Here is an 18,204-nt window from a genome sequence, read left to right as displayed (position 1 = left end):
TACAAGCAATGTTGACTCCGTTCCTACTGCATTGCAGTGTTACAGTTGGCCATCATGTTTATGCCTGTGGTATTTCAATACATGAGGTGACAGCTAAGCATTCTTCATTTGAGTAGAATAAATTGAAAGGCGAAATAAAACAGATCATAGAGGTATATTATGGTGAAAAATTCATGATGTGTTTTTCTTTGTAATAGAATAAAGACGGGATCAAGACAGACACCTGCGGCACACCATCATTTTATTTTAATGTGTAAATGCAAACAAAAAACAATCAAAAAATCTTCTTAATCTCACAAAAACATATTGGAACATGTCTGGATTATTTTACACACTATTTTGCTTTTATAAAATCATGAAAAATATTTTTTGCACATTTTACTACTTTCTTTTAATACGAAAACCAGAATTCAGCAAAGAATCTGTCACAAAAATCCTTTTTGCTAAGCAAAGTGCAATTTCTTACTTTTGATTTTGATTTTTGGGTGACATAAGAAGCAGACATGTTTTGACAAGTTTTGGGATGTTTTCCCAATAATAAAAGAAAGACTGCTCTAGACAATATTTGTGCATGAGTCACATTGCAGCCTACCTTCAGTCGCCTGCGGTTCATCCGCACATACCAGTTGGTGAGCATATCCACAAATTTGACAAGCTTGGGAACCACAGTATAGAGCCTGTAGGCTGGAAATACAAACAACAAATTCAGACCGTCTGTGTTGTGAGATCGCTTTCAGGTTGTCACTGCTTTTACATGTAGGAGTTACACATCATTATGTGGTGCGGTGAGAATCTGTGTGTGTTCTCAGACCTACAGCTGGTATCACTCACCTCCCATCTCATCTTTGAAGAATTGGATAAGTGATTGAGTGAAAGACTGGATCCATTTGTCCATGATGTTGTCGCTCAAACTGGCCGTCCTCTCGTTGTACAGGAACTCTATGGCCTCCTCCTAATGAGTACAGTAACCAGACAGAGTAAGTTGGATTCAAACAGTCCATCTTTCTGTACACGCTGGTAGACACTGAACAACTCAAGCACTGTATCTAAAATCTTCAAAAGTCAAATGACAGCTCTGTTTGAAGAAAGGACCAAATTTTAAGTAATTACGAATCATGTAGAAACCATAAGGAATAGATGGAAGTCTATGTATTGTTTTTTAAACTGTCAGTGTTACAAAAACCATCTGAAGACATTGAAGAGATAGTACGGATCAGATCATGTACCTTTTGCAGTCTTTGGATGTTCTGCACTAGGAAGCGATATGCGTTGTACCAGGGTAGGAAGACATCCTTAAGCACATCTCTCACCCCCTCTTCTTTGAAGCGAAGGTTCTCAGCACGGACCACAGGAGAGTTGATCAGATACAGACTAGTGGGAAAGACACAGCGGGAATTCTTCATTCTCCAGATAAATAAGACCAGAGAAATCAAGACTAAAAGAGAAAAAGGAAAACCTCTGCACGGCATAAGGAGCTTTGCTACTTTATATATATATATAAAAAAAAAGAAATGACCCACATTGATAAACTATTTACAATAAACACTGGAATATTCCATGAAAAAGTAGGAATTGAATTTTTTTATTTCACTGGGACTTTAAGCTCTATGTTAAGCATTTACTTTTCACTTGAAACTGCTGATTTGCTTTCGGGTTAATACATGAATCAATTTAACAAATCTTAAAATAGCTTTTCATTTAAATGTAGTGGTCTAAGCTTCTGTCACGCTGTACATGTACTAAAAATAACCAGTTCTATACATATACATAATTGTAAACTAATGCAAACAAATCTCTCACTGAATGACATCAGTAATATTTTTTTATGGTTTCAGGTTAATGGGTCAATATCGCTTGAACTGTACTATGTTGTGTGCTTGGATCAATACACATTTCTTGCATTTAATCACCAGATAAACAAAAGCAAAAAGGGGACATAAAAGGGAGCTTTACGGGTCGATGTCACCATTTTTTGTGTGTTCTGCACCATATGGATGGACGGAAATAAATCCTTTTTCATTTATTATCCATTCGACCATCTCACAAGCGTGCTTCAGGGGGTTTATTTAAAACAGCACATCGATCCATATAGTGAGGTACAGTTAAGAACAACTATAAATATCTAGATGGTGATGTTATTTTGTGGTGTGCTGTGCTTACCGGAGTGCATCAGCGCCGTAGTTCTGCACAACCAGATTTGGATCGGGGTAATTTTTCTTTCGTTTGCTCATTTTCTGCCCATCACTGCATACACAAAACACATGGACAAAAACATTCAGAGTGTTCCCAGTCACAGGATCATTAACACACATTCTGTCCTGCTTTTCTGCCTGAAGAGGACATGCTAAACATTATAAAACCCAACATTACAGAATTACCTTGCAAGAACAAGACCGTTGACAATCACATTCTTGAACGGAGGCTTTCCAAACAGGGCGGTTGAAAGCACGAGTAAAGTGTAGAACCTTAACAAACAAACACAATTATTGAACTGGCAGAAACCTTTGCACAGATAAAGCCACATGCTGAAAATTAGTGGATCAACCATTTTGACTTTAAAACCCATTGTGTATGCTCATATTTGCTATGCAGGGGTTGGACCACCCCAAAATAAAAATTCTGTCATCATTTATTCACCGTCATGTGGTTCAAAATCGGTATATGTCTCTGTGTGGATCAAAGAAGATATTTCGAGAAATGGCTTTGTGTTCATACAATGGAAGACGATGGGGGTCAGTGTTGTTTAGTCACCGATATTCTTCAAAATATCTTCAACTCATGCAGGTTTGCCAAGACAATAAGGTGATTAAATGACAAAATCATTTTTGGACGTTTATCACCACAAATTATCCCATGACAGCTGGTTCCTCACCATCCTCTGGTCTGATCGATCCCTTCAGCAATGAAATCTGCCGGGAAGGTGTCCTCAAACTCCCGCCTGTTCTCAAACGGGTAGTGCATCTGGGCGTACGGCATGCTTCCGCTCTCGAACCAACAGTCGAACACTTCCGAGACCCTCTTGAGCTGACCCTTTCCACAGCGAGATGGGATAGTCAGACTGTCGATGCTAAAACACAAACATCGACATCCCATCAATCACCTTCAGCCTTAAAGAAAACTACAAAAACACATCTCATATAATCTGAGGATGACAACGTGTTATAATCTCTTTAGGACAGCAACTCATGTGTTGCGAGATGTGTTTTTATAGAGAATCGGGTGTGGATGGAGGTGTAAGGTGACTCACTTCTCTCTGTGAAGATCAGTAACTTTGGTTCCCGTCAGCTCTTCGAGCTCAGCCATGGAGCCCACACAAACCACCTAAACCAAAACAGCCGAAAACAGAACAGCCGAATGACAGTCAGAGAGATGTTTGGAAGATAAAAAGACGCGATGCTGTGCTTCAGTTCAAAAGCCAATGAGTGAGACCATTCTTTTTAAGTTCTAGATATGATTTGTGTCTGTTGTTTAATCATCAATGTGTTTATCACCTAGCAGATGAAAAGCATATTTAAAGGGGTCATGTGACACGACTAAAACTAATATTATTGTTTGTTTTAGATGTAATGCAATGTGTATACACGATTAAGGTTCAAAAACGCTGTATTTTCCACATTCTGTGCATGTTTGTTTCTCTTCTTTGCTCCGCCTCTCTGAAACGCATGGATTTTATACAAGGCTCATCGCTCTGAAAAGCGAGGTGTGCTATGATTGGCCAGTTAACCAGTGCGCAGGGATTGGTCGAATACTGCAAGCGTGTGACGGAAATGTAACGCCTCTTACCATATTTGGAACATCATGTTCCTCTTCAATTGTACTGACAGGTACACCACCGTACTTGAGTATACATTTGGGCGGTCTTAGTCAAATCATACCACTAACTGATGTAGACTTGTGGGGGTGTGGTTACACAAGGTGTTTCAGGCAGGTCTGGGTGAGCATTCGCTTTGAGATAGAATGCATCTTTTGTTCCCACACTTAAATTTTTGCAAATTTACGTGTCTAATACATCCATGGACAACTTAAAACACGGCAAAGACACAGAAAAACACGTATTCGCGCCATATGACCCCTTTAAAACAACAGATTTGAGGTATGATTTATGTCTGAAGCATTAAAACAATAGCAATTGTGAAAATGAAACAAAAAAGATTCATGTTGCATGACCTTAAAGACATGCTATACATACATTTTTGTAAAACTGTCCAGTGGTCACAAAGCAGGACAACCTTGGCTTTCACCAGGTGGCCAGTGAAGTTTCCTACAAAAGTGTGTTACTAAAAGTGAGTGGCAAGGTTGGACCACTGTCCCCGTTTTACGCCGGGCTCAGGTAATATGGCCCAGATAGAGGCGCCTCGGCAGAGAGCAAGAGAGCTGCGCATTCTGCCCCTGCGACGCTCAGGGAGTCAGCGGCACTCCAGAGAAACAACTCATTATGCTATTTTCAGGAAACAGGTCGTCGTCCTTCTTATAGAGAAGCAGGTCTCTGCGGGCAAAGATGCCAACAACCCAATTCTGACTTCCCTCAAGTAAAACACACTAACAAGTGCTTTTGATTCCGCTCTCAATCTTTCAGACGGTCGTCCTTCCAAGAAGATCAAAAGAGCAACTCGACCAAAAATGCTTTATGTCATCAAGTCACTTTGAAAGCAAGTAACGACAGGGTTATATCTATAGTATATAAGAACATTCACAATAAGCAAAACTATATTTTAAAGATATATTATTATTCAAGAACATGTTGTATTTAAAAAGGAAAGAGAATGTCGCCGTTGTTCTAGTGTGTGTGCCCTAAAAAATGATTCCTAGATCCATCACTGACCTCTTCATAGTCATCACTGACCCACAGCGGGATGGGCGTCCCCCAGTAGCGGTTCCGGGAGATGGCCCAGTCTCGTGCGTCCCTCAGCCAGTTGCCGAATCGCTTCTCTTTCACAAACTCAGGAACCCTGGGCACAAAACAGAGGCCAAAGATGAATCATACAAATTTCAACCGGGAAGAATATTAGGAGATCATTTCAAAATTGTTTTTGTTTTTCTGAATTTACTATTTATATTTATGTGTTTAGATTATTCTGTGATCTACTAGGAATATTTCTCCCAAATTTGAAATAAAAATATTGTTTCTATTTGCATTTAAATGAAGAAAATGAACACCGGTCAAATAAGAGAAAATATGCTCTGCCTTTTCTTTCGAATACTGGAAAGAGGTTCATGTTCATTTTTAAACTTTACAGCAGTAATATTTCTACATATATTTGGGAAAAATAGTATTTATGTGATAACCTGGATTTTGATCATGCTGTCGGATTTTCACATTTTCTGTGTGATGACTTTGTCACTCCAGAGGTTTGATTTTGTTGAAATTTAACCGACAATGAACTGAAATGACCACAATACATCTAGAAATGATTAAATTAACATTTTCAATGCTCTCTTCAGTTTTCCCTTGCGGCTGTATATAATTTTACAAAATACAAGATTTTTACAACACGTCTGGAATCTTTAACTGGCACCTCGCATGGGTAATACCCAGGATGTAATCTATAACAGCAAAAACACATCTATATCCGAAACATGCTGCTTAAATGATTCATGGACCTTGACTCATAGGCAAGATATGAAATATTGAGCGTGACAAACTCAAGACACCTTCACTTGTTCTTTTTTCTGATGCAATGTCTCAGCCACAATGTAGACGATGGCCTGCCTGAACTGCCACATGCAACACTTCATCATTACACAACACCGTCTCACAGCTCAAACCTGAACCTACATCTCAACCAGCTCTCACTTTATTCATTTACAGTCACATTTATGCAGTGGCTTAGCATCCATTTTGATTAGAAACCAATATGTGTGCAGCTCTGAAAACAGAACCCATTGACATATTAATGCACAACAGTAAATGACATTCACTAGAAACATAAACTGATTTATAATGATAACCTAAAAACTACATTTTTAAGTCTACCAAAGCCAGTTACGAAGATTGTGGGAACCTTGATAATAACAACATTGCTACTATTATAAGAAGTGCAGGACATCAAAATAATTCCATTTACTGTTTTTTTCTTGACTTAAAGGGATACTTCACCCAAAAATGAAAACCACGTCATCATTTCCTCACCTTCGAGTTGTTCATGTCTTTGTTCTGATGAACACGGAGTAAGATATTTGGAAGACTATGCATAACCAGACAGATGTTGCCTCCCACTTGACTCCCATAGTAGGAAAAATACAATGGTGGTCAAAAGATTGCTGTCGTATATTCTTTGAAATATCTTCTTGTGTTCAAGAGATCAAAAAATTATAAAGTAATTTTTCCTACTATGTCAATCAATGGGGAACAAGATCTGTTTGGTTACAAGCATCCTTCCAAATATCAGAACAAAGACATTTATACAGATTTGGAACAGTTCGAAGGTGAGTAAATGATGAGAGGATTTTCATTTTTTGGGTGATTATCCCTTTAAAATAACCCATATCTAAATACATCTGAAGGTTTAATGTCCTCTTGGGACGTCGACCTGGAAAACACTGTTCAGTATGAGCCGCAGTGAAGTTTCACCAGATCACCATTGACTTCATCAATTCTCATTGAGAAGAGGCATTTCTATTTAGGTTCCATCTCGGCACCCAATACATCAATTTAATGATTCCTCTGCTCCTCTGTTCTCTCTCATCTCTGCACTAAATGTAGGATTATAACAGCCTTGTATAGCGCTAGATTTAAGACTATCTCACATCATCCACCTTTCTGCAATAAGCCAAAGGAAGAAAGCTATTAAAACAGTTCAGCTGTTGTGTGAAGCGCTGAGGTCAGATCGGGGCGGGTGTGATAACTCTGAAGTCTGTCACATCTAATATGAGACATCTTTGGTAAAAAAAATGCGTTAATGAAAAATATTCATGAAATGAAATCTCTGAAGGAGGTTATCAACAATAACGCTTCCCTGTGGCATTGAGGTGAGCGACACAATGAGAGACATTACACAATGAATGGCAGTCGGCCATACACAAGCCGTTATGAAATAATGAAGAAGGTTATTAGCTTCAAAGTAGTTCATTAGTACAAAAGAACGCAGATAACGAGGTCCTGAAAAAACTCTCTCACCATCTACAAATCTAAAGGAACGTAAAATTAAACCGTACAGCTGCACACACCACAAGAGACCCCTGGACTCAACAGAGCCCCTAACACACAAAATATTTACTAACCGTCCAGCATTTTCAATGTGTATCTATACTGCGCAGGATATGATGGACGACTAAAGTAATTGTGCTCTCAGAAAACCATTAGCAGCGCTGGCTGGTTCACACTCACAGCCTAAAAAAAATATTAAGTGAATCTGATATCCAACTATTTCATTAATATTTCACATTCTACATTAACATTTATTTGGGTGGGAATCTTTGCAAATATTCACAGTAGGCAGTATTTGCACATTCTTTAGAAGCATTAGGCTTCTGTTAAACAAGCAGAACACTTCTCTTTGTATTCATGTGGAGCATCTTAATAGTTGTGAAATTGAGAGGTGCAGATTTGCCATCTGGTGCAGTGAGGTGACTCTAGGTGATTTATCAGAGACACATAACACACGTGCTAATATGTAAATTAACATTTCGCGTCCTTTGCGCGTGCAAGTTTGTTATTTTTAATGTAAACTAAAAGGGAGTGATGCGGCGTGCATATTTTTCACTGCATTGAGAAGGTAAGAGTTCAACTTTTTGGAGTTCCGTGCGAGCACCGCGGGTCATTTGACTAGAGAAGGTGTCGGTGGTTCGCGGTTTCCAGGCCGTTTAGACCTAATTCACATTTCGCTTCTAAAACCACCAGGAAAACGCGAGATGCACTGCGTTCTCCTATTTTTCCAAAGCGCCTGGACTTTGCGCTCTCCTGGCATCTGTCGTTGCTAAGCAACCATGGGCCATGATAGCCGTTTTGACGAGGAGGTATAAACAAGGAATATATGGATTATATTCACTGAAAATACCTTGCAAGAACTCTACTAGATTTAGTTATGCTGTGATCATCTGTGTCTCCATCTTCATTGATCTTGTCTATATTGGCTGGTTGGTTCTTGTCACATGACCTTCGGTGCACTTGCACCTTTCTGGAAAGTTGAGATTTTTTTCATCTCGATGCTGCACGAAGCGTCTGAAAAATATTTTTTCCGCATCTTGCCACACGTCTACATTTAAAATAATGAATATTTGTGATGAAAAGACTCAGAATGTGAATCAGGCCTAAGACGCGAAATGTGAACCACCCCTAACACCTGTTCGGTCACATCAGCCTAGAGCACAAACTTTAAAGTCACCATGTATATAAAAATAAAGCCCCGCCCTACAATTTTTGTAATTTCAGAAGCTGTTTGACCAGTGTTGCCAGTTTGAGGGCTTCTTTTGAACGGGTTAGACCACAGAACAATACATTGGGCGGGTCTACAAGATTTAGGCTGCTTATATAATAAAAAACACACCCAAGCAGCTGGACTTTTCTTTGCTTTTGATTTGTCAAGTTATTTCAAAACGTTCGAAAATAATGTGTAGTGCAGTCATAAACACATTATTCCTTAACACAGCCCTTGTTGGTTCAGTTTAACCAATCAGGAAACCTCACCTGTCAATCAATCTTCAGATGAGATCATGTGATGGCTCGTGACATTGTCTTGGTGCGATCAAGGACCAGATTTTGTATATTGAAACCATCCCAATACTTAGTTGCAAAAATAATGTATATGTTCTACGGTAGCATAAGTATCTAACAATGTGGATTACACATGTGGTAACGGACGATTCGAAGACTTTGTGTATATAACTATATTAATCATTCAACTGCTGTGAATTCAGTTAGAAATCCAACTGAATAAGGGATTCTACTAACTTTACTTCTGTTCATCATACTCGTCATTGACAGCGGCTGGACTTGCTAAATTTTGCATTATATGATCTGTAATATAGGTCACCGATCAGAAGTCGCGTTTACCAAATTCTATTTGAAATTCTATTTTAATTCAATTTGACGGATTACAATAAGGACAATTTGTACACCCTGTTTTGTCATTTCCCTTCATTAGAACATGATCGTAGGCTACAAACCCTGCCCTGAACACGAGCGCGAAGGGACGTGTGTTTCCCATTTATTAGCTTCCTTACAAATGCCTGGTCCGATATGGAAACGGTGCGTGCGGTCAGCGGAGACTCAAGGTGCAGATGCATCGGTCACAGACTCCCGCATAGCGGAAAAGCTTTTTACTTCAGAAAAGCGACTTTTTGGATAAGCAGTAGCTTTCCGTGAGTGTAAAAATTTCTCTCTCTGCATCTTCTCTGTTCAATGAGCGACAGAAGCAGCACCTTCAAGACCAGACCGAAACTTACTTGTGAGTGAATACAAAATAGCATATTCATCGCTATCGTGGTTACTGACTGGACATATGAAGTCTGTAATTATCATTTTTATGTCTGACAACAGGAACATTAAATATATAACAGATATAAACACCAACAGCCTTATTGGGCATTCAGTTTTAATAAAATACAGTAAGTTCATAGAGTAAAAAAGGACAGTGTGATGATGTCACAAACATGCTAATTAGCATGAAAAGCCACCTTGCACCCTAGTGACCTGTATTAAAAGATTATGACGGATTCTTTACGAGCCTGTCCGTCAAATGACTGGCAATAAAAAAATAAGTCTATCGCAACCTCTGGTCATGATACGGAGGAGAAGTCAATCACAACGTTTCATGGTGACTTTAAACATAAAGTTCTGTCTCATTTCAGTGTTCAGACTTTTTTACTGATGTGGTAGATACTGCACATACATTAATTATGACACTTTTACGAACACAATTTTGCGAATAAGGTCACAAGCATCAATTATTAATATAAAGCTTTCCTTCAGTGCGCAGTTTTTATGATGAGAAGAGCTTTTCGTTTTTAGTATTTCACTTGATTTTGTGCACATCCTAAATATATAAAAAATAGCGAATAGGAGATTAGATAAAAACCACAACATCACTTAAATTTTTACATAAACATGTTCCGGATAGTTCCACGAACTTCCACCTAGTGGCTTGTCACTGTGAAAACTGTGAGATTTGTAATACTTTGGTTGTCACATATTTTCCGCAAAATTTGGCCGTAGATGCTTCATGTGACATCATCACATTGCGCATTCAATCAAAACCGGCTCCAAAAGTCAAGCAGAGATACTATAGAAGGGAGATAGAAAGATCTTTAACACTTACTAACAACATCCACTGCCATCTATAAAAGAAGCCCCTGGTCTCCTTTCCTTCTTTCCACTGAACACGTTAGCATTACCCAATAACATTTTTTGGCTAAAGCTTGCAGGCTACAGTCTTTGAGTTAAGTCAGCCTCACCGATGAGTGTTACGTTCTTAAACAACCGACCTGGAAACATCATAAAGCCATCTGATCTATGAAGAAAACTGTCATGTTTGTTTCGGTGTCAATGAACATTCATCACAATCATCTAAACGCTGATTTCTAAAAACTATGCGAGGTTCATGGCATAAACTCATAAATGTTATTGCAGAGACATTTCCACAACTATAAACATGAGCGGCATTAAACGAAATGTGACTGCATTTGGGCGGGCCTTGAACTTAAAGCGGCCAAGGTTTCCAGACCTTCAGTATGAATCCGCTGTAGCCTTTTAATCATAGGAAATGCAATGGTGGTAGTTTTTTCATAGGTGGTAGCTTTAAAGAAGAACCATACATGCCAATTCAGGTAGTATTTTTTACCTTTTCCGCTAAATAAAACCCCCGCAAATTTTATTGCAGAATTAGGAGAAAGACACCCCAAAATTAAGCACTTTTGGCCGCAGAAATCACAAAATCTGCACAGTCCTGTGGGGACTGGTGAGGGGACCTGCGGTGTATGAAGATAGGAATAGCTCATTCTAATGTAATAAAAACATAACTTTTCATTATGTGAGCTCTTATTACATCTATGAAGACGTAGTTATATATATGGCTTTGAAGAGATTGTTCAGTCAAACACAATGCACAATGACAAAGTCAAAAACATGTTTGTCTACCCACTATACAGGTCACGTCAGATTTAAAACAGAAAGTACGGTGCATTTTACCAGTAACATTTGCTGTTGTTGTCCAGAAGTTTCTCCACCATGTGTTCCACCCTCACAAACCAGCTGGGCACTGCTTTATAGATCAGAGGCGTATCCGACCTGTGACGGGTCAAAACATAAATAAACATCATCAGTGTCGGTCAAAGTAAGGGGAGGCTATCATTTATTTTCCTTCACTTTTAAAAAAGACCTGCTTTTAATAGATGATGTTTCAAAAAGAAAAAAACCTTTGAAAACAACATTTAGAAATACAATTTAGTGTGACCTGCTCGCGTTTTCTCTGCTCAAGTTAAACACTACGTTTCACTGACCATGTGTTAAAAATGAAAAAAGCTAGCATAAGTATAACAGATTCTACGATCTGTGCTGCTCCGTGATGTGAAAAAACACAGAGGAATGTTCTAGAAGCATATTGACGTATCCATGTTATGATTATAAACCATGAGTGTGTCTGACCCCACGCCTGCATTTTAGCTGTGAAGGCAAGAATAGACGCTCAAGCCTCTCAGCATCGATGTTCTGAATCTCCATGGACTGGCCGTCAATATCCGCAGCCCATTTCTACCTTCAATATCCATAATCACCTCTGTCGATTCGCATCAACGTGGTGAGAGAGTCCGAGCTCATAAGAGTCGATGAGCCAGTGATTTATAGATGGAATAAGAGCTGCATGATTTTCTCTTCTTCAGAGGGTTTCATGAGGCTATGTTGTGACCTCTGTCTATAAACTCATGGTCATGTGATGTGCTGAAACAGCAGAGCTTCTATTGAGCGCAATATGTTAATGTTCCTGCCCTGTCACGCCCCTCTCTATAGGCCACATGATCGATTTAATGCTGTCCCATCCAGGAGAGTTACGATACCTGAATAATACCAGAATCACCCTGAAAATTGACAATGTGTTTGAATAGTCCCTTAGAACTCTGGGCAGATGTTGACTCCTTTCTTCAGATGACTGTGATATCTGATCTGTATTACTCACCTCCAGCAGAATGGATAGTTGTGTTTGAAAGAGCTGGCGTTCACCAGACGCCCGTTCTCCTTCAACCACTTTATGATGTTCTTGTCTGCGTCCTGAAAGCATCAAGGTCACAAACAATTAGGACTCGCGATGAATTCAGCACCACACTTTAAGAATCACATATTTCTATAGACCATGAGTTGGCACTGAGCCCGGCAGTTGATAATGCTGTAAAATGAGCTCAGCTGAGGGAATCTACAGTCACATTAACCCAGGACATGTTTCTGAACTTCCTCTCGGTTAGCTGTCAGAGTGTCTTTCTATAAAAGTCATAATAATTCACTTTAATGGAAACATGTCCACTGTGTCCTTGCGGTTGAATTGGCGTCCTGTCTCATGCAGAATTGATTTCGGGAACCTTTTCTTAAAGGGAAAGTTCACCCAAAAAGAAGGACAAAAGAACACAAAAGAAGATTTTTTTAAGAATGTTGTTGACTCAACAGCAATGGCAGCCATTCACTTTTGTATGAACACAAAACCAATGCTAGTGAATGGCTGCCATCGCTGTTCCGTCAACAACATTCTTAAAAAAATCTTCTTTTGTGTTCTGCGGAGGAAAGAAAGTCATACAGGTTTGTAATGACAAGAGGGCGGTTAACTGATGACAGAATTTGGGGGTGAACTATCACTTTTACCTGAAAGTCTGAAGGGCATCTGTGGTCCTGCTAGGAAACACTGTAACCAGGGCTCTGACAAGTGCCAGCAATTCCTCATCATATTCATCCCAATTTGTACAGTAGAAATTAATAAAAATGGTCTTCCGGTGCATTCTGGGATTGTCCCATCCATAAATGCAAATGCTACTTAGATGTTGGCCTAAATGAGGAATTCTGGGATAGTGGTTGAAACTATGCATCCTTTATGTTTGGAAATGTTGTCTGGATGAGGTTTTGAAACAGAGAGTGCGAATTACACTTTGGCCCTGCCACTCAAGCAGGGTGCTGTTGCTATGGTTACCTCATCCGGCAGACGCCACTTCTGTTCATCATTAGCGTCTATTCACCATCAAGTGAAAACATGATCTCTGAATCACTTGAATATGCAAAGCTTGTAGTTATGAAAATGATGTAAAATTATTACATCGCTCCTTGGGTACTACGTAAAATAATTAGATAAAAACAACTATGTGAAATAATTAGATACAAATGACTACTTTAAATAATTCAATAAAAAAGAATACGTAAAATAATTATACAAAAAGAACTACGTGAAATAATTAGATAAAATTGACAACGTAAATTAAAATATAAAAATGACTACGTAAAATAAATAAATAAAAATGACCACGTAAAATTATTAGATCAAAATGACTACTTAAAATAAATATTCAAACAACGTTGAAATACATGTTCTTCGGAAAAAAAAGGTTTTGACCAGTTTAAGGGGAAGTCAAACCTCAAAGTGGTAGTTCAGTTCTAAATCTTTCATCATTTTCTCACCTTTTTGTCATTTCCAACCTGTATAACTTTCTCTCTTCCGCAGAACACAAAATAAGATCTTTTTTACAAAGCTGGTAGCCAAACAGCACTGGTCCCCATTCACTTCTATTGTATGGACACAAAACCAATGCATGTCAAAGGGTGCCAGTTAACAACATACTTCAAAATATCTTCTTTTGCGTTCTCCGGAATAAAGAAACTCATACAGGTTGGAAATGACATGAGGGTGAGAAGATGACAGATTTTTCGTTTTCGGGTGAACTACATTATCTCTTTAAATGAAAAAACACTTTTAGCTACAACAAATTTTCATTTGAAATATTTACACAGTAAATGTACGAAATGATGTCGGAACTGTCACTGGGACAGTAACTACGGGCTCCTTTTTTACAGACACAGGTGGCAGTCTGTTTCCTCTGAGATGAGTTACCGCTGTGAGATGGCGTAATGAGCGTTTAGGGGAAGGGAAACCAAGTGAAATGTAAGACGACAGCAGACCTGTGATGGAAGTTAGTGTCAGGAAACGGCGCCGTGTTCCTCCATTAAATCTCACCCGCTGGACTAAACTCCTGATATCAGCGTTCCTGTCACCTCATTCCACCTCAACACAAGCTTCTGAATGTCTCGCTTGAGAAATGAAAATCACTTTCCGAGGGCTGTATGTTTTTTACTGATTCTTCTGAAACTTAGTAATACAGTTTACTTGAAAGAGGTGAACAAACCGCCGCTCAGTATTACTTTTCCTATAATCATTTCCATTTGCTTGAGAATAACATGATCAAAATAAAATAAAATAAATCTTGTTGTTCATTCTCTCCTTTGCTTACCCCAGCTTTAATCCTCCTAGTACCATAAACTAACGGTACTGTTTAGTGTGTTGACAAAATGTTTATATACTCTCCTACTTGTAAGTTGGATAAAAGCGTCTGCCAAATGAATAAATGTAATAGAAGTGTACTGTGTAAGAGGAAATGATAAACTTATGATATTCAGAGATGCACAAGTAGGGGTGTTCGATTCCGAGTTTTTTGGAATCAAAACGCTACTGTTGAGTGTATAGTATTTCATTTGGGACACAGATTTACATTTTGGTTGGTATTCCACATCTGCTATTCGCAGTCTATAGAGCAAACACAAAAGAAGATATTTTGAAGAATGTTGGTAAAGTAAAAAAGTTTGTCCCCATTGATTTGTATTGGTCTTATGTCCAAACAATAGAACTCAAAGGGACCAAAAGTTTTCTTTTACCAACAATTTCAAAAGATCTTCTTTCGTGTTCTGCAGAAAAAGAAAGTCAAACAGGTTTGAAATGATAAGAGGGTGAGTAAATGATTTATTTTTTGTATACTTCTAGAAGAGGACAGCATCCATACCTTGACATATTGACCAGCAAAGTGAGTGACCTCAGTAGTGAACACACCAGACGCGTCCACAGGGCAAACAGGAGCAGAGTCCCTCTGGATGATGTTGTACTCCATGCAGACACGGTAATCATCCTGTGAACAGAGAAACACATCCGAACAACACCTCAGTCATCAGGGATTTACCTGAGAGATTTCAAATTCTAGGAAAATAAAGACAGGACAGCCACGGGGCAATGTGTGTGTGTGTCTTCTCTGGATTCACTAGAAATGTGCAAACAAGAGATACCAGAAAAAGAACATTTGTATGAGCATATAAGAAAAAGATGAGATATTATTTGACTCATATTCTGAGTCAAATTACATCACACTGGCGTTTGCTATAAAATACCCGGCAGCTCTTATATATCATTATTATAAGCTTATTGTTGTGAATCACTGTTTTCAACAGTGTTTTGGTTAAAAACTCAATTGCTACTGTTCTGGGAGATGTTCTCCTGTAATTTTTAAACATCCAACATGCAAGCACTTGTAGAAACTCTAAATTGTGAGGATTTTAAGGATATAAAATGTTTCTGTCCATCTTTGTGAATTCTGCCATCTCTGCTGCTAAGGAGATGTGATGCCGGTCTGCTTCAAACGTTATGTGGAAATGAAGAGCAAAGTTCAGTTTGGTCACAGCAGATCGTGGAATTGTCTGAGCTTCTCGCAAGCCTTCAGGCAAACAGATGAAAAGTGATATTGGTTTTTCACCAAAAGCTTTCTCCTTGTGACTCTTTTTAATAATTCACTTCACTGCTTCAGGTGACCCTCACATTTTCTTATATGACTGATACTGTTCAAGGACATATTCATGCTTAGACTGCTTCGTAGTCTTCATAATATTTATTGGAAATTAACTTACATGAGTCATCATGTGATTGTAAAAAACTATTTACAATGCATCTCAATTATTGGTGAGGGGGCATTACTTGCGCTAAAAAGCACGATTACATTTTGATATTTAGAATCAGAAACTTTCTGAAAAGAATGTGCGTACGATTATACAAAAAAGAATGTAAAAATAATAATGGATAAGTGAGATTTAAATGCGTAACTTACAGCTCCGAAGTACGGGGCCTGATGTACGACTCCTGTACCATCATCATCACGCACATAGTTATCCAACACCACACAGAACGCTCCATTCTCTTTACACTGAACAAGAGAGAAAATAAACAAACAACTAATAAATATTACATGTGAAGCTTTTATATAAGAAGTCTTTTTGTAGGTCACATGTTAACTGAGACTATAAGACAAGGATTTAAAACAAAGATTTGGGTCTGAACTATGTTTTGAACAGATTTGTGATTCAAGTGAACGACGGCATTACAGTGTTTACCTTAATGAAGTACTCAAAGAGAGGTTTGTATTTCATGCCCTTCAGGGTCTTGCCAGGAAATCTATTGGAAAAAACAAACATCATACATCAGAGAAGGAACCTGATCTCTTATCTTTATAAAACATCATAGCTTACAAGGGTTTAAATGATCTGATAAATACAAACAACAAATCAGGAATAAGTTTTTTTTTTTTTTTTTTAATAAAAAACAAAAACGAATGGCGAACATAGTGAAAACATCTTTGTGAATGGGTTAGAAATGACCAGCAATAAAAAAAATACTTTTACAATGTTTACGTATTTTATAATGTTTATATACGGGTCAAAGATGAAAAAGGTTTAAAGCATTAAAACAATAAGTGTAATACTGTTTTAAATTGTTGTTGTTAAAAAAAAGTTTTCCATTTAATTGAAATGCATTTAAGTTTTTGTTTTACTGAGCAAAAATTAAATATCATACACTTTCCCTGTTTTACTACGGAAGGTAAATCCTGCCAAATTTAAATTTATTAATTAAACAATGAAAATGAAAAGCAGATTAACAATTTCACTTTACATCACAAAATAAATAAAAAAATGAAATTAGTTTATTTTCATTTTCACACTGACAATGCGTTTGTCAAATTGAAAAAGAAAATGCAATTGGTGATTTGAGATTTCATTTTCACCCAAATCTTGGGGCAAGACTGCCAATATGAAAATGAAAAGGCAAATGCGAAAAAGAAATTGCAAAACATTTTTACAAATCTTTTTATTAATGATCATGCAATAATACTGACACAATTTAAAATAAAATGTAAAGTTTGATTTTCATTTTATGTCATTTTCGTTTTCAAAGTCATTCAAATTACATGTTAATCAGCAGGTGTGGATGAGCATTACTGGGAACGCCCACAAAAATGTCATATCCGTTTATTACCGTTTATTCAAATAAACCTGTTTGACTTGTTAGGTGCTTGCAATGATTATGACTGACAGTGCCTGGTGCAATACCGAAAAGTTGATAACTCAACAGACGTCTGAACAAACTAAAGCATTGGAGAGCCCAGCATCTATAGCGGGTGCCGTGTCCGGTGTAAACACGTTGTCAGACAGCACTACATAACATGAAATCCCACATATTTTAATCGAATGTTTCCTTAAAATAGCTTAAACTATCACACAAGAAGTCTGTCATTGCAGTCGCAGTATCTCTTGCAGAAGAGTCGAGGAACATTAATCACAGATACAGAGAGATCTTCATCAATAGGAGGAGGTCAGGGTTTAATCCCAAAATACTTCAGCACAGTGTTATCTACCCGCTGCACAGCAGACCTCTCTCACAACCCTCCCAACAAAGCCAAATAAAGCCAAAGACAACTCCAGCACTAACACAACACTAATGAATAACTTCAGGACACAGAAACATTTCATGGATGAAGACCAGGGGGGACTTTCTTTTCTACACCTGCCATATAAAACCAGTGTTTCCGCTATATTCATCCTGGTGCAGGAAACACATCTGTGAGTGAGCTGCAGACAGCAGAGAAAACCCATAGACACTAGAAAGCCTTAAACCTTTTTGCCAAAAAAAGTGTAACGGCAAATGCTAATGCCCTGACTTTAGCTCTTTAAGGTGTGTGTGGTAATTTTATCAGAAGATGTGTCTAACTTATAAAGCAGAACTGACAACTGAAATAAAAAATATGTAAATGACAACGGCTTTATTGGGCATGAATGTTCAGAGAGTAATATCGAAACGGATCTGAAGTTGCAAGTTTTAATGGCTTCATGCGCTCTCGGAAATTCGATAATTCCCACTTCAACCCAGAAATAATTCATGGCACGTTGCTCTTTTAATGTTAAAAGATATTTGTAATGTTGAAATGCTACTT

At 38.1% G+C, this 18,204-nt stretch overlaps 1 protein-coding gene across 1 annotated transcript in view; it reads right to left on the bottom strand.

The window, feature by feature from the left end:
• The window catches only part of iars1 (isoleucyl-tRNA synthetase 1), a 54,934-nt gene that overhangs the window by 24,832 nt on the left and 11,898 nt on the right, over positions 1 to 18,204 (bottom strand). The window contains exons 9-21 of the mRNA XM_056734563.1: positions 16,331 to 16,391; positions 16,048 to 16,143; positions 14,959 to 15,081; positions 12,108 to 12,199; positions 11,126 to 11,224; positions 4,823 to 4,949; positions 3,248 to 3,321; positions 2,873 to 3,067; positions 2,379 to 2,465; positions 2,161 to 2,244; positions 1,227 to 1,371; positions 832 to 952; positions 593 to 684 (exon numbers count right to left, since the gene is read on the bottom strand). Coding sequence (XP_056590541.1) covers positions 593 to 684; positions 832 to 952; positions 1,227 to 1,371; positions 2,161 to 2,244; positions 2,379 to 2,465; positions 2,873 to 3,067; positions 3,248 to 3,321; positions 4,823 to 4,949; positions 11,126 to 11,224; positions 12,108 to 12,199; positions 14,959 to 15,081; positions 16,048 to 16,143; positions 16,331 to 16,391 — 1,396 coding nt within the window. The remainder of the gene's footprint in view (positions 1 to 592; positions 685 to 831; positions 953 to 1,226; positions 1,372 to 2,160; positions 2,245 to 2,378; positions 2,466 to 2,872; positions 3,068 to 3,247; positions 3,322 to 4,822; positions 4,950 to 11,125; positions 11,225 to 12,107; positions 12,200 to 14,958; positions 15,082 to 16,047; positions 16,144 to 16,330; positions 16,392 to 18,204) is intronic.

This window comes from Triplophysa dalaica, chromosome 21 (genome assembly GCF_015846415.1).
Source record: "Triplophysa dalaica isolate WHDGS20190420 chromosome 21, ASM1584641v1, whole genome shotgun sequence".
NCBI lineage: Eukaryota > Metazoa > Chordata > Actinopteri > Cypriniformes > Nemacheilidae > Triplophysa > Triplophysa dalaica.
The sequence above is the reverse complement of the archived record's forward strand: the minus strand, read 5'-3'. Positions and strand labels throughout refer to the sequence as shown.